This window comes from Aedes aegypti, chromosome 1 (assembly GCF_002204515.2).
Source record: "Aedes aegypti strain LVP_AGWG chromosome 1, AaegL5.0 Primary Assembly, whole genome shotgun sequence".
NCBI lineage: Eukaryota > Metazoa > Arthropoda > Insecta > Diptera > Culicidae > Aedes > Aedes aegypti.
In genome coordinates, this window is record NC_035107.1 from 146,751,440 (window position 1) to 146,773,059 (window position 21,620).

Consider the following 21,620-nt stretch of genomic DNA (forward strand, 5'->3'; position numbering starts at 1 on the left):
AAACAAATGTGATTGTGAACAAAATTTCAGCTTAATTGCTTGTAAGGGAACAGAACATGCACTGCTACTATTCTGAACAGCACTGTATGAACATAATATCTAATGGGCACAGATGATAAGAAACAATAAACCCACCTGCGGCAGCGTCCTTGTTAATGATGATCCCTCTGTGGTCACCTCCGGCCACGTGAGTCCTCTCGCCGACCTGCTGCACCAGCTTCCGCTCGATGAGCAGCACCGTCGAGTTGGCCGTTTTTCCACGTGGTGTCATCACTACCTGCTCATCCGCGGGTGGTAGCGTTGGATTACTGGCACTGAATGGCGATGTCTGGTTGATTTTGCTGCTACCGTTCTGAATCAGATCGCCGTTGTTGTTGTTATTGATATTGCTGTTCTGGTAAATGTGTCCCCTTTCGGCCCCGTTCATCGTTGGAGACTTGTGGGGCTTTGGCGGAGGAGGCGGAGGCATAGTCCTCGATGGAAGAGGCGATGCCATCGTTGGGACTGAGGGGGTTGGCGGTGCGAGGTAAGATGTTTTATCTATATATCTGCAAGGAATAGAAAAAAGGGTAAAATGTAAATTGTACATATAAATTTATGAAATTTACGAAGAGTAGAGAACTACTTGGACACCTCCGTGATTGACTTTGGCATGGCGATTTCTTCATGGCCAAACTTTCTGAAATGGGGCTACCCCGTTTGGCATAAAGTCATTTGGCATAAAGCCATTTGGTATAAAGTCGTTCGGCATAATGGTCATTTCGCATAATGGTCATTTGGCATAAAAAAAAAAGAAATTATAAATTTAAAAGTGCTACTTAAAAGATGATCTGGTGATCAAAAGAAGGGAAAATAGTCCATGAAAATGTTAGTAGTTACAATGCAAACAATTAGTTTAACAACATAATGAGAAAGAACAGCCTATGGCCAAAAGAAGGGAAAATCATATATGAGAATGTTAGCAATGGTAACGCCAAAAACATAGCAACTCAGTTTTCAATGATTATACCAAATGTCCATTATGTCAAATGACTATTATGCCAAACGACCGTTATGCCAAACTATTTTATGCCAAACGGCTTTGTGCCAAATGACTTTATGCCAAATGGCGTTCCCCCTTCTGAAATTGTGCAAGAAGAACTATCAACATGCGTAGTATAGACGCATATGGATATAAATTTTTTAACTAATATAGCTAAACCCCTGCCAAAGTGAATCAAAAGTACCGTAAACCAGGGGCAAAATGATCACATTTTTGTTATATTATTCTTAGAAACTGTTTACCTTCAAATACGGAAGTTTATCGTGAAGAAACGGCTTTAAGAGCAAGGAACTATTCTGGTAATGCTGTATGGTTTCAATAATGAGTTCAGTAGTTCACACTTGAGCTTACACAACATTTCAACACGCAAAGTTTACATGTAGGCCTAGCACCAGCGGATTGTTTAGTACTGATTTTTGCCAAACCCACGACTCTCAGCTTGGCCTTGATGTCTTATTTACTCACAAATTCCAAATCGCCTCTATAAGAAAATTCATCTACTTTTCATGGGCATTATTCTAAGCCACCGCATAGTATAAGGAAGGGGCGGATATTAAAGATGAATTTCACGGTTAGTTTCGGAGTTACGACCGCCAGACACGAACACGGTCGGCGGTAGCAGTAAAATGTGTCCTATCTATCGCTTGACAATCTGGGTGCGATGCATGTTTACACTCCTAAACTTAGGCATTTCGTGTACAACCCATTTCTATTACTAAGGAGCCAACGGAAAATCGATGTCCCTTGAAGTATAGTTTCGTGCACGCTTTCTTCCTAAAAAAGCGCCACGGCTGAAGCGAATAACCTTCAACCTTTGATTGATGGAAATAGGTGATTCGATAGCGGACAACTTTTACATGATGTTCAACAACAAATGATACAGCAAGGGGAAGTGGCTCCATTTTTGTTTTATTTGGAAACAAAATAATTTAGCTCTAATTGAAGAGTAATTCCTGTTAGTAAATATGGTTATGGTGATAACCCGTTTTCAAGCCAATTCGTGACATACAGAAACAACATTCCATTTTTATTTATAAAGATAGATAGATAGATAGAAGATTGATAGATTGTATAGTAGAAAAGATTAAAAAAAAAACATTTCTTCGTTTGGGAATCGAACCCATAGCCGCGGATGTTACCACAAGGCTAAGGACTGCTTCTCACGCAAAGCAAAAAAAAAATATATCGGCGACGTAATTTTTGGGTATGTAACAATAATCAAACGTAAATCAATTCGATCACATCCATTTCACAACAATATTCCGCTTCAAACTCAATTAATGAAACCCATTTCAAGCAGCAAAATCAAACTTGTAACTAATTGAACTCAACATCTTCAGCCTGGTGAGATGACCGAATAATATTGGTCGCGACTCTCACTTGCTAGATCAGGGTTCTAATCTTGATTAAACTTTCACATCTTTTTTGTAAATTTCTCAAACTGGTTCTATCGATTACTACACCCCGATTTTAAGCAGTCACCGGCTGCGTTTCTACGTTTGAGTGATGTAATTTTTCAACACATTTGCGACGGGAGTGATGTGCCTTGCCGTTTCATCTTGCCCTAAACTAATATTTTCTTGCTAGCTCTTCATTTTGGAAGATTTATGAACGATTTTCTTCAATTTTAATTTAATTCAATTTTACTAAAAAACGGTTTTAAAAAAATGTAATTTAATTCAATTTTACTAAAAAATGTAAGAAAATTCAAAAGAGAGATGGCTTATCGCGGGGTGGGGTTATTGCAAAATAGGTCTTAAACATCGAATTTTTTAAACTTTATACGCTTATGTCTCAGAAGAAGTTCTATACAAAATTGTACTTTCTTCGGTGAGGATTTACAACATGGAAAGGGCTACTATGTTACGCGTTAATTAGTTGGCAATTTCATCGCATTAGGGGGACACGGGGCAGTATGGACACCCTAAGGAATTTGCCTATTTTTTCTGTAAAGAAATTAATATTATACTATTATTATAATTTTGTTTTTTATATGCAGTATGCTTTTTAGCGTTCTTAAGCATTGAAGATTGTTCATAATTTGGAAAAAATATTTTGTTTTCAAAAAGATGTTTAAAAAAAGCTTATATTTGGTAGTCGCTATCAAGCTAGCGGGGCAAAGTGGACACCCCCATGGGGCAGTATGGATACCTTAACGTTTATAGGAAAATTGTCCCGCGATCATTCTCAGAACCTCGAAAAATGAAGTACATATTCAGGAACCCATAAGGCCCAAACGCAATGATAGCGGAACGGCAACGGAATGCGGAACCGGTTCGCCAGCATGAATCACAACATCTCGACTGAGCTGACAACGAATGAAATTCGACCAACACTGAGTCGACAAGCTGATTATAGTTCATGCTGGCGAACCGGTTCCGCATTCCGTTGCCGTTCCGCTATCATTGCGTTTGGGCCTATAGTGAAAGGTCACTGTGCCACATGATTAAAACCAATTTACGACATTTTTCGTAGATATGCTTTCAATATTGCCTCCAGGTTAGTTTTAATCAAGAATTGACAATTTTCAACCGATTTGCGGTTCCGCATCACAATCATTGCATTAAATGCTAATTTTTTTGGATACTTTTGTGTTTGATGTTATATTTCTTTCTCTTTAAAGTGAAAGCTCTACTTTGTCACCCGGTGTCCATACTGCCCCAACAGCATAAGAAATTTTCTAAGTTTTTTAATGTCTTAAAGTACCAGAAAAAATCTACCATATTTTTGAGCAGGGTTCATTCAAATATTTCATAACGCTGAAAATTGCCATTTTCGACACTCCGTAACCGTTTTTGTATGAATATTTTACGAAATTTTGTATGAGCCGTAACAGCAGCAGGACACCCACCCACCCCCTTCAGCGTTATGAAATTTGTGAATAAGCCCACATAGCATAAATAATTGAAGATTCAATCAAGAGCTACATTATCGGTCAACTTGCAGTCATTGGCCTTTGAAACCTAATTTGGTGAGGTGTGAATGTTATAATTTTCGAACGAAATAAAATCATGCTCAATTTTTCGGTATAAAATCAGTGTTTTAAACATTTTTTTTCTGAAATTTTAGTGGATAATTTACTCTTTCGACAGGAAACTTAAATATTGTTTGCATCGAAAGTGTAAAATTATTCGCTTACGCAAAGATACATGGGGTGTCCATTCTGCCCCGGGTGTCCATATTGCCCTCGGTACCCCTACGTTCTATATACTAGATAGGGTAAGAGATCTAATTTTCGACCCAGTGCTAATTTTCGACCCATTGATAGAACAAACGTTATTTAAATTACTATTTAAAATTTTGAAACATTTATAAATCACTGGAATACGCCACTACTGTCATGATCCAATGAAAATTGCATTTATATAAAGAAGTTTTGGTTCTAAATTGATTGATCTGATTTCTCGGTGTCTGTATCAGTCATTTATTTTCCCATTGATGAAAAATCGCCACATTTGAAAAAGGCTCAAATCAGTATAAAAACTAAGCAAAACGATGCCTTATAGATAAAGTTTGACGAAAAAAAAATCAAATTAAGGCATATTGTATTGAATTAAGTGCATCTATAAGTGAAAATAAATTTAATTACGCGTTTGAAATTGTTCGAAAATTGAAACACTTGGTTTAAATTTTCAACCGGTCGAAAAAGCATGCCATGATTTCAGCAGGTGATGTGTTTTTTTAGTTTTCGACCCTTCATCCAAAGTAAACATCGTTCATTATGGTGGTGTTTCTTCTTTAGAGTTAAATTGCTTGCTTCAATGGGTTTTAACCAAAACGGTGAGAAATATACTGATCTTGCTTCAATTTGATCAAAAGCATATGGATTAACATATTACAGCGCCCAGGCCAGAACAGTACAGGCAAGTCTACGCAGAAACCGACATCCAGCAGCAGCATCAGGTTGTCAACAAGAACTCGGTTATGAAATTCCACAATTTCATGTATTCAATTTAAGATTTGCAGCCCGTCTTTTGTCCTGGACAGGCCACAATGGAGGAGAAGACAGGATTTGAAGTGTGGATAATCCGCAGTCAGCGATGGGGATGGCCAGTGAAAATTGACTCAATGTCGGAGTAGGTTAAAGAGCTTCTTGATGCTGCTGAAATTCCGAACTAGCTTAAAAACAATCATTCAGGTGAATTTGTAGAGCAAGATAAATAAAATCGTGAGATTGTTAGAATGGAGCGGAGGAGAAAATCCAAAATTAAGAAACAACAACACGCTGAAGCAAAACGAATCAAGCAAAATTTGAAAGGAGAAAAGAAAAAAATGTACCGGAACGGCACATAAAATCAAAGTTGAAGCTCAAAGTCGAGTGCTAAAAATCGTCGTTTAGTCGTATTGTGCTACTGAGTGTGGGTTCAATTCCCGCCCCAGTCGGAGAAAACTTTTCGTCAAACGAAAAATTCTTCACTGGTCCACTGGTCGTTCCGTTAGTCCGTTGTCTAATGTCAGTTATGTTCAGTCTGTGCAGCCTATGGCTGAAGACGGTGTAAATTGTCTTCTATATCCTACCGCAACAATAGAATGTAATGTAGTTTATTCTACGTAAAATCGTTTCAGTGGTAGAGAAATCGATTAGTGTCCATGAATGTCGGTTTTCCTTTGTCATACAGGTTGAACTTTAATTATGGTATCGTAGTGAAGAAACCTTATTAAGAAATACCAATACACAAAATATTTGATTTATTTATAATGCAATGACGAAACGTTTCACATTTAATATGTTTCGTAATTAACTAAATGCAAAATTTATCATGTAATCCTCATTGAGATCTTCAAGGAATGTGAGTGGGATACAAAACCAGTATTTATGGCATCCAGGAGCCTTCCTTAGCTCTATCGAATAATAACTGTGAAACTACTTATCATAAAGTTTGTTACTGAAATGGGAAGCAAACTCTGTTCCCATTGAGATGTATTTCTAAGAAAAAATAATAATCGAAGAATATTCAACAATAAATTGATAATTTTTGCACATACTTCTTCTCCTTCTTTCTGGCGTTACGTCCCCACGGGAACAGAGCCTGCAGCTCAGCTCAGTGTTCTTATGAGCACTTCCACAGTTATTAACTGAGAGCTTACTATGCCAATGACCATTTTTGCATGCGTATATCGTGTGGCAGGTACGAAGATACTCTATGCCCTGGGAAGTCGAGAAAATTTCCAACCCGAAAACTCGACTGGTGGGATACGAACCCACGACTATCAGCTTGATCGCACATACATTAATGTTTAAAACTTCAACATTGCCTTTAAATGATAAAAGTGCTCTCAAATAGAGAAAAAGTTAATTCATTCCCTTCAGATAAGCACACACTTGATATAAATTCCGTAGAATAGTGTTTTCCTCATGAAATATACCGATTATATTGTTTCAATTTAGCGCAGGTCGAAAATTAGCACATGCATGGGTCGAAATATAAAACAATGGATCGAAAAATAAAATCATTTATCCCTAAAACAACAAAAAATACAATGAAATATCATCTGATAGGAGCTATACATGAACAAATATTATGTTTTTTTATTCGATTGTAAAATTTGAATACTAGTTTATGATTTTTTGCAGTATTTTACGAAGTTTTCCACTCCTATGCTGGTTTCATGGGTCGAAATATTGTGCTTTTACCATATAAGGATGATTCTAAATTCTGAAGATTTGAAATACTGATGTCGTCGGCAACGTTGCTCATTAGTCTAAAGGCTATACACAACATGTTTGCTTAGTTCAACATTCTACAACTAGGAGGCGCTAGTGAGCTACAAATATTACAAACTCACATATTTCACGATGTAGAACAGCTAGAAAGTCGGCGTTTTCGGCAAAGTTTTTCCTTAGGTTTAGGACTATGTACTGCATGCATGGTTAGTTCAAAATTCTATAACTAGGAGGCGATAGTGAGAATTGAAAATTTAAAATTTAAATATTGGATAATGTAGTGTCGATGGAAGGCTGTTGTTTTCGGTAAAGTTGTACGTTAGATCAACGGCTATTTACTGCATGTCTAACATGTTAACCATTCTAGTAGGCATCAAATATTTTCGACTCATATCTCACGATGCAAAACAGCTATTGAGGCCATGTTTCCAGCAAAATTGATTGTCACATAGTTCAGAACCTTAAAAGGTAGTAGTGCTAGTGAGCTTTGAAAATTTAAAACTTATATATCTGCCGATGCAGATCTGTAAGAAGCACGGTGTACTATATTGAGAAGGTGATGTATTTCGAAAACTGACAGCTACTTGACGACGTCATCCCTATCCACCTCGAACAAATTTGCGAAAAAAATGATCTAGTGGTCCGGAAAGGTATATGGTACGATAGGAGTGACGTCACATGTTTACAATCAAACTTGATATTTACATCAGTAAAGAGCCTGCCTTGTTAATTTTTATGTCATGTGTAAGAAGGTTGATGTTTTCGGTAAAGTTGTTTGATAGGTAGCCCTTGCGGTACATGTCTGATTAGTTCGATTTTTGGCAGCTAGTGGATCGAATATTTCAAAACCTTGTGTATAGAAATGCTGATAACTTAGTTGTAGGTAGGTGGGAACCATTGAATTTTGTGTTTTAGAAACTTTAAGTATTCGTTTATTTCGCCATATTTTCGTAATGCCAGAATCTGGAGAAACCACGTATGACGTTGATTTAAGTCGATAATGGCGAACAAAAGTACAACTTTTCCGCAAGCACCAATCTTCAATATTGAGTTATGGGTTTGGGTTTTAAATATTAGATGCTTATAAATGCCATCTAGTGACACTATACAGCATACTAAAGCTAATCATTGTTCTTGGCTTATCTAGCAACTTTACTGAAAAAAACAGCCTGCTGTTTGATTTTCATCCTGAAATATATAAGCTCACTAGCTTCTCCTGCTGGTGACATATGGAATCATCTGAACAAGCATTTTGTAGCCGTCGTCGTACAAATGAACAACATTGCCAAAGACATTGATTTTCTAACATAACTCAAACTTGAGATATATAAGTTAGAATTATTGAATGATCACCAGTGCCTCCTAGTGGCATTTTTTTTTCAGCAGACATGCAGCTTGTAGTAGCCCTTGATTCAATGAGCAACTTTGCTGAAATAATCATTCTTCCAAATACATACTCAGTACCGTCGATGGGGGTGACAATGGGTCTAGGGGGTGAGATTGGGTTAAAACGGAAAAATATGATTTATGAAATATTTCAGCTAATAACGCTGATATTACTAAAATTTACAATTCGTATGGTAGGGAACATGTAATTAATCACAATATACATTTTAAGTGTGTACTATACTTAATTCATTTAATTTTCAAACATGGTTCTAACATCTTAGTTTTCGTTGATATTTTCACTTCAATTGACTTGAACCCTCCGATTTATGCTTTAAATCGTCCGTGCGTGATAAAAATTCAATCAAATTTGTTTTTTTTCTCGGTAAAAGGCACGATGTTCATTTTACCATCTCTGTTCATTTTGCCACCACTTCCCCTACTCTAGAAAACTATTTTTTTTTTTAATTATTGAAAAAAATCCGTGGGCAAATGAAAAAAAAAATGCGGAAGTTCACAAAAAAATAACAGCCCCGTCAAAGTGGCGTTAGGGGTCATCCAAAAATGACGTCCATCATTTAGGGGAGGGGGGGGGGGTCTATGAAAGTGTGACAGTGCGTGTATTAGGTATTGGAAAAAGCGTGACACAGGGGGGAGGGGGGGTCTAGGAATCCCGAAAAACGATGGACGTCATATTTGAACCGTCCCTTATATTGACCCCAAACACAGACAAAAGGTTGGTAATCCTATAGGAATCTCATAAATTTCAAATTCTCAGGTTTATTTCTAAAGCGCCCGTTTGTTTTTCGCACGGTTCGGTTTTGGAAAATTTACCGTTCGATTTTGACAACACGGAGAAGCATACACAAAACAAAAAAAAAAAGATCATGGGTCAGTCACCCTGTTAATTTCAATGTTCCTGAGGGCTTTCAAAGCTTACGATGTTTCAAATATATAAATTTAATTCGTGGTCACTATTACGATTGTTTAAGATTAAATAAAACTAACCGTTCCATTTTGGCACAGTTCGATTTTTCAGCAACATGAAATTGTTTGGCATATTGCCAAAATCAAACGAGCACTGTACGATCTTAAAATCCCCACAGATGGTCCAAGCACAGAACTAAAACCAAAAAAGCTCTTTACTTCAAGCGATTGCAAAGACGGAAAACCAATACCATTTGACGTTTCTCTGCTACACTATGTAGTAAAAGCTCATGTGCGAAAGAAGTGGAAAATTTGAATAAAGATGAGTAATTGTTGGAATTATCTCAAAAATGATGATCTTCCCAAGTTTTTAAAGATCGGCCTTAACTTTAAGCCAAATGTAAGAATATAGACAGTTTTCATAAGGATACTCCAAAAATATTTCTGATGATTCTGTATTAGAACTAATACAGCATTTGATTAGTTGTCGAAGAATTATTCTGTTGTCAGAAATCGCATTAAAAAAGAAAATTCCTGTTTAATAACCTGGATTTATAACTAATAAAGCTGAGTATCAGGCTCGGTTCCGTTAGGGACGTAACGTCAGTAAAATGAAGAATAATAAGAAGAAGAGTATACGTAACCTTTTTTATTGGTAGCCTCTAAATTCGACATGCTGAGTGCTAACAAGGTGAAAACTCATTCTACTTCTAAAAACCAAGATGGCGTCAAAATCCAAGATGGCCGCCAGATTTTTTCACTCAAATTCATACTCCTATTCTTCATCTGTCTCAAATAATACACCAACGATTGAAAACTTGTTTCTTTGTTGTACAAAAAAATATGTTAACATTGATTGCACTCGCCATATATGTCAAAATAGTAGAACATGATTTAGAAAATCGTTAATATCATAGGGTAAATACCTTTGCTCATCTAGTTTTTGTAGCCTATCTTACGCAATTTTTCCTCAGCTTTCTGATGGTGATCTCAGAATTCAAGGTGCGCTAATGAAGCGCACAATTCAAAATGGCCGCCAATTTTTTTTCAAGTTTAAATGAAAGCTATATCCTTTCTCTATACGATGCCACTAAGTTTGCTATGTGTTCCAAGCGAAATGTGAGACATATACCGTGAAGAAATACCCAAGATTTATCTAAAAATGAGCTTTTTCGCAAACTGTTCAGCTAGCTGGCGTACGAGGGATCCACCAATTTGAGAAAACAGAAAGGACCACCCTTAAGTTTTATTGAAAACTAGCGATCAGTACATAAAATTGGAATTCTAACGATGGGTGCCGATGGCGGCCTGGTTTCAGCGAGAGTTGCTCATTTATAAAATATAGTTTTTTTTTCTCAGAGTAGCGAACACTGGTACACCTACCCTATGGGTTTGCATTTTGTGACGAATGCATTCGAAATAAGTTTTCTATCAGTAATTCAACTCCAGCTTTTTCCCATCGACGAACAGTGTCTATTTTTAAATTAAACTGTACTTTTCGCGCCAACCCCAATTGAAGTCAAGGCAAATCCCACGGTTAAAACAGCTCGATGCTGTCCATCGCACCATTAAAACTGGCGTGTGCCGAAGTTTAATGAGGCAACTGTGGAGTGAACTAGGGTTTTTTGCCGCCCTGGCCACAGCTTCCGACGCGACGGTTGTATTCCAGAAGCCATACTTTGTTTCAAAACACAAAATTGCACAACCCGTCCATGGTTGGGTATGTTTCGATTTGAAATTAAGACGTTGCGCAACACAAGCTGAAAGGGAAATCTGGCGAATTGGATTTGGAACGTTGATTATTGGTGAACAGATCTGGTATTTGTAGCAAAACCTTGGGTCACCTCAAGATGCACCTCGAAGCACAACGAAACATATTTATTTTGATACAATTTATTCATTAGACTATGTATAGTTTTTTCTAAGCCCGACTGATATTTTGATACAATTGACTTTCGTTACGCCTACGTTACTCGAATTTTCGAGATATACATAGGGTAGAAGCACCGGTTTTAGCCATACGCCAGTTGTAGCCATAGTGGATTATCCACCGTTTTACATAGCCAATCAGCATGAAACCTTTTGTGTTCAGTATATCACATTCACATGATAGAGCTTCATTCATTTACTCGTCCAAATTGATTCAAAACATAAGAAAAACAATTCATTTTCCTTATAATTTAAACTCCCACACACCTAATTTAGCCAGGGCACTCCTAATTTGGCTACTCTCATGAGAAATCAATGCGATTGGCCAATTTAGGAACCGAATTTAAATCTCTGGCTGAAACTGGTTCCGATAGCCTATATTGACCAACGGGATTTTCAAAGCGAAAAAATGGTTTTAGCTCAGGTTTGATATTTTACACACATAATATGGATTGAAAGCTTGCATTTGACATATTTGTAGTAAAAATACGGTTTCCTTTTTTTTTATTGACATTTTCTCTTAGGCTGGTCAAAACCGATGCTTTTACCCTATCTACAAACTCGGTTTTCGCTCGTAAACAGCATTTTCGCTGCGTGTTTCATATTAACAAAATGGTCAGTTCATTCATCGCGAAACAGTAATGAAACAAAATATTTGTTTATTCACTCTCAGTATGATGACACACATCTGTCTAAATAAATCGTTACTCTTTTTATAATTGGTTTGACGTGTTAGCATTGAAAAAAGAAAAGAACGGTTCGAATGTTTTGCCGCGCTACTGATGGAGAAACTGCGTTAAGAAGGAGTAAACTTCTATACTCTTGACTGATAATCAATCAGATTGAGAAGCTTGAATGTTGAATAATGAGTACCATTTTTACCTGATCAATTTTTTTTTCAGTTTAATTTATGATCCCAGACAACTAGTAAAAACTTGCACCAAGCAATTTCGTCTACGGTGTGCGTATGACGATTGAATTTTCAAAATCTAAAGGCTCTGGTTGGCCAGGAGGAGGAATTCAGACTAACTATTGGAAAGTTCAGCGTCCACCGGCCTATGACTAATTGATTTTGCCGCCTCCAAAGAATATGGCCATTCGTAGCACCTACTTCCAGCACAGCCTTCCATACCGATACACCTGGAGATCACCACAGTGGACAGCATCATAAATCGACCACGTTCTGGTTGAAGAACGGCACTTATCCGATCCGAATTATTGACGTCAGGACATATCGTTAGCACCATCGACTCTGACCACTATCTGGTGATGGTTAAACTGCGCCCAAAACTCTCCGTCGTTAACAACGTACGGTACAGACGGCCTAGAGCCACTTAAGCAATCGGATGTCGCAACTGCGTACGCGCAGCACCTCGAGGCTATATTACCGGAAGAGGGTGGGCTGGATGAAGCCCCTCTTGAGGACTGCTGGAAAACAGTGAAAGCAGCAATCAACAATGCAGCTGAGCTGAGAGCATCGTCGGGTACGTTCGACGAGGAATGTAGGCTGATTATGGAAGAGAAGAATACAGCGCGGGCGGTCATGCTGCAGCAAGGGACACGACAGAACGTGGAACGTTCTAGACGGAAACGGCAACAGCAGACCCGCCTCTTTCGGGAGAAAAAACGCCGCCTGGAGGAGACGCTGTGTATGAAGATGGAACAGCTGTGCCGGTCTCAAGGAACGCGGAAGTTCTATCAGAAGCTCAACGTAGCCCGCAATGGCTTCGTTCCGCTGGCTGAGATGTGCTGGAATAAGGATGGAAGCATCTTGACGGACAAACATGAGGCGATAGAAAAGTGGAAGCAGAACCTCGACGAACACCAGAATGGCACTGAGAGCGCAGAAGGTCGATACAACGGAGGAAATGCCTAATATAAGGCATGTCAGCGCTATAAAAGCACTACATTAGCACACATGGCGAGTTAAAGTGATATTTGGTTACTCGGGTCGTCAGTACTGCGGACGATGGAAACCAACCAGCCCCCATTTTTGAGGGAGGTCAAGGATGCCATTCAACAGCTCAAGAAGAACAAAGTTGCTGGTAAGCATGGTATTGGATCTGAACTCATGAAGATGGGCCCGGATAGGCTTACCAGTAATATGTTTTCCAATCAGGAAAATCTTTTCACTTTTAACTACACTAAAAGTATTCAAAGTGGATTAAGAGATTAATCCACTGTTGTACGGGTGTAATTATACTCGGGGATTTCGTTCGGAGATGTGGAGAGATACGTCCAGTTGGTTCGAGTGCACAAAGTAAAAGAGACCCTCTTCGGGTAGTTTATTCATAATTTCTTTTATGACAGCAGTGTTGCTAGTTTTGTGCTTAGTATAACAATCAACGTTGAATACACGATTAAGTGTAAATATTGAAAATGCTAATGAAATATACATTAGTTCTACCCCCTTTAGAAGTAAAACCAAATATTCAGAATGAACAATAATTCAAAATCGTAATCTTAAGTCTAACTTTCTTCGAACGCCTAGGTAGGCCAGTAAGCGCTACCAGAAAGTTTCTTTTCTGTAATCTACTTATTCTTATCTTCGAAATTTCACTTTTTCTTCGATCAGGTAGTTGCCCAACATCGCACTCGTTTGTCATGGAAAGCATCTCGGGTTGCTCGACAGTCAGGATCGGCCGACCAGTCTTGACCATTCTCGTCGATGGTTTTAGTTGATCCCGTAAATCTTGTCCATCCTTAATGAACCGAATTTGAGTTTGATTCAATGTAGCTGTCATCTCATGTCCAACCATGATCTGTAATGAGTTTTTGTAAAACCGTTTTAGAAAAGATGCTCCTATCCATGTTTCGTGCAAATGTTGAAATGTTGTTCTAGAAGGAAATCTACCTTCCAACGTCAAGATAAAACATGTATATACAAATATTCGGATTTCTAAACTCATCTCAAGTATTCTTAGCATTGAAAACCATTCCACAATAAGATTGTCATACTTTACTATTTTCTCAAATATCTGTTCCTGGCCAATACTAGTAGGATGATTTAATCTTTTCAATGAATACAAGATGAGAGAAAATCCATTGTCCGACAATTCGTCTGGCAAACCAAAAGTTGTAAGAAATCCAACAAGTTTCAACTTAGTTTTTGAAAAGTTTGTGCTATTCTTTACCTCCACCCATTTAGAGAAATTCTTCACCATCAAAAAGAAGGCACGATAATCGCAATAAACATTGTAGAATTGTTTCTCACTAAATGGTGTCATGATAGATTTGTATTTGGAATTATTATGTAGTTTTAGATGAATTGCCAAACTTGCATTGCTTTTACAAGCAGCAATAAACTTCTCATTATCTACAGAATTACAGAACAAATTGTTCCCTAAATTATTACTGTTTACTAATTTTTGATTATGCTCATTGGCAGTTACCATTTTTGTTGGAAATCGCAACCAGAAAGCTGCATTGTCTATAATATCAACATTTGCCAGTGTTGTTACTTGAGAAGTTATTGTCGATTGTTTTGTAATACATAGATTGATACACTTTAAAATATTTTCTCGAAAATAAAACGGAACGTCATACACAGTTTTAAAAATTTTAACGTTACTTTTTAAAGCTAAATCTGTTTTGCAATTATTCGTAGGATTAGAAAGATCGTTGACAATTACGTCAAAAACTTTTGGCCTAGTATAAGCAATTAGTGCTTCATTATTATCTTTTATGTTATTATTTACTGGCAACGAATTACCAAAAAAATTTCTCCAGTTGGGAAAGAATTCATCCAACCATGGTCTACCTAGCGAAGGCGTGATCTGGTAATCACAATCAAGCACTAAAAGATTTAATTTTGACAACTTGCCATTGTATTGAACCTCAACCTTAGCTTCTCCAGACACTTCTAATCTGGAACCAAATTTTGAAGCAAATAAATTTTTGTCCATTACTGTAACAGAAGAGCCACTGTCGATCTCCATATGTACATCACTGTTTTCAATAGATACATTTAACATACAAGAATCGTTCTTGTCAACGGATGAAACATGCATACATTCTAGGTCACCTGATTTATCATCATCCAAACCACAGTCGATGGTCATAAGCCTATCCAGCTCTTCGTCCACAGCATCCGAGTCAGTGGAAATCTCATTGGAAATATGGTTGACCTCTTCCTCACTCATATCGTCCTTGAGTTTGTAGCACTTCCATCGTAAATGTCCTCTACGTCCACAGTAGTCGCAAATGCGCTGATCCGACGTCCATTGCTTGCCGTCCATTCTGCCTCGCCGAAGAAATGCACCTGCTGGTAAATCTCGTCGCTTTTGTTGCTGGAATTGAAAATTAACTTTGCGACGATCATCCATGGATCGAAAACCAAAACGACTATTTACTGTATTACGATAACCTTGACGCATTTCTTTCATCCTATGTTCAGGCATTTGTCTTCCATCAGTAAATGGATATTTTGTATTTATTGAAGCCACTTGGTCAACATCATTGTTCTTTAAAGCTTTTGTGTGAGTATCCGCCATTTCCCATGAAGCGATAATTTTGTCCACCTTTTCCAAAGTCAATTTAGCATTGTCTTCAGTAAAAAGTCTATGTCTGAGGGAATTGTTTGTTAAACCAACAAGAATGCGATCAAGAATAAGGAGATTCTTCTGATCACCAAACTCGCAATGTTCCGCAAGCACTTTAAGCGAAAAAACAAAATCACTTGCACTTTCCCCAGGTTGCTGTACTTTAGTACTGAAACTATAACGTTGGAGCAAGACTGAATCAGTTTTGTCAAGTCTCTCCTTAAGCTTTTGAATCAAAATTTCATAGGACACTTCTTCTATCATCGCTTCGGTCGGATAAAGCTTGTCCGTCACACTAAAAAGGTAATCTCCACCTAAAAGAAACATTTGGTCTTTTCTCTGTTCGTCATTAATCTTGTTTACTCGGAAATGGAATGATAACCGTCTGATCCAAGTAGCAAAAGATTGACCTTTACGGTAAGATTCAATATTGGGAGCTACCACATAAGCCATATTTGCCAAAAACGTAAGCAAAATGCAAAAAATAGCCAAATTTTAACAACTGATTCACAACACTGATTGCAATTAAAATTATAAAATGAAAAAAAATGTTGTTGAAAACAATCAAAATTTATCACTTTGTAGTCCTACGTCAATATTTCTATAAAAAATTCACAATAATCAACAGTCACAAAAAAAAATTTGAACCAGTCTAGTCTTCACAACTGAGTCGCAACAAAAAATTTCTTCACTCACCCGATGAAACGTAACCTCGCCAACAGCCAACAAGCGGAATAAAGGCGTGAAACTCGCCACCCAGCGAAAAAAGGTGTAGTAGCCGGAAATCTCCCGCCAGAACCAGCAACCGACGCCGCACAATTCACTGAGCAGATGCCTACTAGGAGTAAAAGGAAAACACTCTTAATTAATTTGTAAAATAATTGTTCCCTGAAAACAATAAAGGCTTTTAATTATGTTAATTGTGTTACTATTGTGTAACCAAAACCGACGCCAGCAAAGCAAATGGCGGTTAAAATACAATTACGCTTTCTTACCGTCGAAAAATACCACCGAAAAAGGAAAATTTCCACTCGCGGAATTTGATTTCACTTTTACAAGTATTTAGTTTTGCTTTGTTCTTACCACCGCTCCAGTCAGTTTTGGACCAGCCTAATCCTCCGTCCCGCGGGTGATGGGAAAAAATCTCACCCGTGATGGCTGCCGCCCGAGCTGCTGCACTGATCGCGCGCCGAAAATCCAACTTTCGGACACCGTTTTCCTCGTCGCCACTAATATGTTTTCCAATCAGGAAAATCTTTTCACTTTTAACTACACTAAAAGTATTCAAAGTGGATTAAGAGATTAATCCACTGTTGTACGGGTGTAATTATACTCGGGGATTTCGTTCGGAGATGTGGAGAGATACGTCCAGTTGGTTCGAGTGCACAAAGTAAAAGAGACCCTCTTCGGGTAGTTTATTCATAATTTCTTTTATGACAGCAGTGTTGCTAGTTTTGTGCTTAGTATAACAATCAACGCTGAATACACGATTAAGTGTAAATATTGAAAATGCTAATGAAATATACATTAACCAGAAGAAAATTTAAGAAAGGACTGAATTTCAAAAATGTTCCGTTTTCTGCACCAAAAAAAACTTCATACTTTCTTCGCTACAAAATTATAGTTGAGAGCAACATTAAAAAAAATTGTTTTACTTTCAGAGAGGCAATGATTTATGATCTGTTGTTTTGTGAACAAACTAAAAATTCGTTAATGATTTTCCTTTAAATTGCATTTTGAAAAAGGATCTTAATTTTGTTAAATGAAAATAATTCGTTACATTATAACGTTTTTTAAAATATAAAGAAGCTTTATGTAGCTTTGAAAAAGTTTTCACAGGAAATCACTCAAAGTAACCTTTTCTTTTTCTTAATTTTTGTTTCAACTTTTTAGGATACTATAACGGATTTTGGTTTGGTTGATAAATTTGATGAAATTTTCATTAAATCACAATAATATAAGATAACTGTAGCATGTTTGTAATTCAAAAGCAAAAAAAAATGAAAAACTCAAAAGAATATCAACTTATGAATAGATCCCCAGACAGCTTGCAAAAGGTCGGTGTTGTCTGGACATGCACAGCAAGGTGACGAAAATGAGTTCATGAAGGTATACATTTTAGAGCATATCAAGCATTATCTAGAAAAGAGAACGCAAATATTGTTTCATGTTTGGTTCTTAAATCTTAGAAAATGTACATATGATTGAAATACATAAAATATTTCCAGATTTAAATTTTACAAACGTGTAGTGAAAAAGCGGTGAAAATTCACCAAACAACCGAAGTTTTTAAGTTGTATTTTTGAAATGACTTTTCTCAATTTACAAAATTTACGTTCTCACAGTTTTTGCAGCAAAAGTTGCCAATGGCATGGCCTTTCGAATGCCACTAAAAGAAAAAATATCGAATTAACCCTATCAGTTATGGGCATCTAAAAAACTCATAGGTTTTCACTTGAATTTGCTTATAACTTCAAAATCACAAGAATTACAAACTTGTGTGTGTGCTTACAAATGTTCAGCAAACATGTGTATCATTACTTCCTCTGCAACTCTCCTGAAGACCACATTCACGTTAATTTGAAAATAAAAAAGTTAGACCAAAATAACTAGTCCACCCTAAGTTAAAACTTTCAAAATCAATTTACTTTGCTCAAATGAAGAGTTAGATCAAAAGTGTATTCGTCAAAGTTTTCCAAAAAAACATTTTCTAAAAGTTTGCAGAAGAGCGCAGCCACAAATTTCATCAAACAAAAAAGTTTGAGTCGAAATTCAAACTTAAACAAGGGTTACCCTATTCAACTTTTTTCTTAGGAGATGCCAAGCTAAATTGGGACCTAAAATTTTAAATGAAATCAACTACAGTGATTCGCAGTAGACCACAGGATGTCCCGGGCTCGATCTATCTGACATAGAAGATGGTGTATCCATCCATGTCGATAGTCTGCTTTTGATCATGTTTGACGTTCGCGTAGTCGTCAAAAATACCACAGGGGTTTTAGTTTTATCACTGGGGTTGTTCCTATCTGACATTTCGGAACTGACACGAAAAAACAAAATATACCCAAAATTTGAGTTAAGCCAAGGGGTGTGACAAAATCTGAAGAAACAAAAAAAAAGTATTTTGGACTTAAACCAACGAAAAACATTAACAATCGAGTAAACATGTGTTTTTGACCTACACTTAAATGTTTGGCACTGAAATTGGGACAGGGACTTAGAACCCTATTACGAATAACTTATCTGAAGACATTGAACGTCTAAAATCGACGAGAACAGAGAAAACACTTTATGCCTGCTAAAATGTCGATTCGGACCGTTGTACAAAAAAAAATATCAGTAAAAAATCCTTCATCCTCAATCAAAACCAGTGAATTAATTGTTAACTAACACGCAACAATAAAGACATTGTCCTTTACTAATCTTGTTGCAACAAATCTATTCAGCAACAACAGTTTATCATCACTTGAACAGAATATGTAATGATCGCTCACCACGTGCCCAGCGATTTTTTTGGCTTTGCATTGCAATTTTCGAGAACTGTTCCGTGTTCAAAAATTAACTGGTAAATCACGAGTTGAAAAGGTTACAACAATGTTGCCTCCTGTGATAGTCATGACACAATTTTTGTTTTGATTCAATCCCAATTCGCAAAAGTTGGGACAAACGGTTGTGAGCGCACTTGCTTTGTTGATTATCTTTCGTCTGTTTTGATGACAATTTGATTCACTGATAAAAACTGATAAATAGCTACAGTTTCTCACGAATGAGTAATCAGAAAATTGAAGAATATTAATGTTCTAGGATATTCGATTACTCTGGAAAAGGAAGACATGTCATCTCAACGGATCTAATCTGGTAAGCCTAATTAGAGAATAATGTTCTTGCCTAAGTTAAGTTTGCATAAACATTCGTTTTTTGAAAAGTTTGTTTCGTTTTGTTAAAAGTTTGTTCTATGAAAACCAAAAAAATATGAATATATCCAAAACCTGGTCTGCAACCCTGAAATATGTTCCAGAACACTCGTCATGGTCAAAACTTATCAAATATTGATAATGCGTAATTTTTGCCTTGAAGTTTTGAATTTGGACCTCTGTGTAGCGTGAGGGCAGAACCGAGAATGGAGAAATGCGGTTTTGCACTGACAAAGCTGAAAAAGTACCAGCATACTCTCTGTATGCTATCTGTATGTAATTTCGTCACCAGGCGGCGCTAGTGAACATATTTTTTTTGTTTTGCAGATATCTCTGGAGCCTGCCCACTTGAAAGATTCTGAATTGAAATTCATTGAAATTTGTACGCGTCGTTGATGATTGTTGCTAAGTCATGTCACAAAATCGAACTTGCTGTGACGCATCTGAAAATGTATCAGCATACTTCCTGAATGTCAGCGCCCATAGTGATACTTTAACGGGTCAATATGAACTATGTGGACTGACTTTTATCACTTTGAAATTGGGTCCTAAAATTTTTAATGAAATCTTGTTTTTATTTAACAACACGAAAGAGCATGTTACTGTAACTACTTAAGCATTTTTTCCCGTTCAAATAACGGCTATATCATGTTTAAACTTTAATTTGAAAATTGGGTCCATAAATGAACCTTGACACTTTTGATCATGTTTGACGTTCGCTTAGTCGACAAAAACACCACAGGGGTTTTAGTTTTAACACTGGGGTTGTTCCTAACTGACATTTCGGAAGGGACACGGAAAACAAAATACACCCAAATTTTGAGTTTAAGCCAAGGGGTGTGACAAAATCTAAACAAACATGAAAAAATGTTTTTTAGACTTAAACCAACGAAAAACATTAAAATATTGAGTAAACATGTGTTTTAGGCCTAACTTAAGTGTTTGGCACTAAAATTGGGACAGGGCTTTAGGACCCTATTGAGAGCTGCAATGTCAACATGGCAGCCAAAACGAATGACGGGCTACTTAGCTTTAATGTAACATCTTTTTGACTTGTTTTTAGTTCAACCTAATTCGCAGTGTAGGTATCAATTTCTTTTTCAAAATCGATGGATTAAAATTAAAATCAATATCAAAACAAAATAGTCAACCCATTTATGTTCTAGAATATAATTTTATGCGAATACTTATAGACTTATAACTATACTTTACTAATAACTGGCAGAAAGATCTTATCCGAATCAGTTTTGGAAAAACTAGCAAATCGATGACGAAAACGTCTGCACGTCTTTGCTGCCGTTGTGAATGTATGAATTTTTAAATTGATGGTTATTCTTTCATTGGTCTGAAATTGCATTCTTCCTTGTGCCGTTTGCTCCCCATAATGATGCCATATTTCAAAAGTGCACTTTGTTAGTGATGCATCGTCCGTCGGAGACGTCAGAGTTCATTACACTTTCAAATGAACTGTGGAAGATACTGAACCTATAACTGATATGTATAGTGCAATATGACGACGTCTGCGAAAGGTGCCGTCTCCTTATTCCAAACGAATTTACCATACCTACTCACAAGCCATCAGCTCTATCTACATAACACGGCTAGTGGAGATTCTTTGTTGGCTCCATAAAGTTCTTCACTAACGGCAGACGGGAAAGTAATTAACGTCAACTAGGCCACGGTGATGCAACTTCGTGCATATTTTATGCTGACTACAGTGTGCGCTTAAAAAATAAGTCTTTAGTGACTAAAAGTGTCAAAAATATTTGATACTGATCAGATGGCAGGAAATATTATCAATATTAGCCAATCCGAACTAAGAAAAAATAAAATTCGCCTGTTATAATTTGTAACCCTTAGGGATCGTTCAAATATTACTTAACGCAAAAGGGCGAGCGACGGACTCAAGATCAATCATGTCCAGTTCACGTTGTGCGAGATATTCGTGTGCAGCCGAGGATCGATTACTAGCTGGTGAGCTTGCTTTATGCTTATGATAATACAACGTTATGTTCACCTCATTTCTTAACAAACTATGGATGGTTCGTCAATACAAGTGTGGACATAAACCCATTATACCTGTTTCATATAATTTTAATGTAAGAGGAGATACCCTGGTACGCTAAATTCATAATTCAATTGGCGCAAAAATCACAAAGACATCATATAACAAATCAAGCTGTCCGAAACTGGGGACAGGAGGTGCTTAACCAAAA

The 21,620-nt window shown here is 37.0% G+C and overlaps 1 protein-coding gene across 6 annotated transcripts in view; it reads right to left on the minus strand.

The window, feature by feature from the left end:
* The window catches only part of LOC5576007, an 83,779-nt gene that overhangs the window by 33,890 nt on the left and 28,269 nt on the right, over positions 1 to 21,620 (minus strand). For all 6 annotated transcript variants that reach the window (XM_021850343.1, XM_021850345.1, XM_021850336.1 and 3 more), the window contains exon 3: positions 136 to 548. In XM_021850343.1, coding sequence (XP_021706035.1) covers positions 136 to 496 — 361 coding nt within the window. In that variant the 5' untranslated portion in view covers positions 497 to 548. The remainder of the gene's footprint in view (positions 1 to 135; positions 549 to 21,620) is intronic.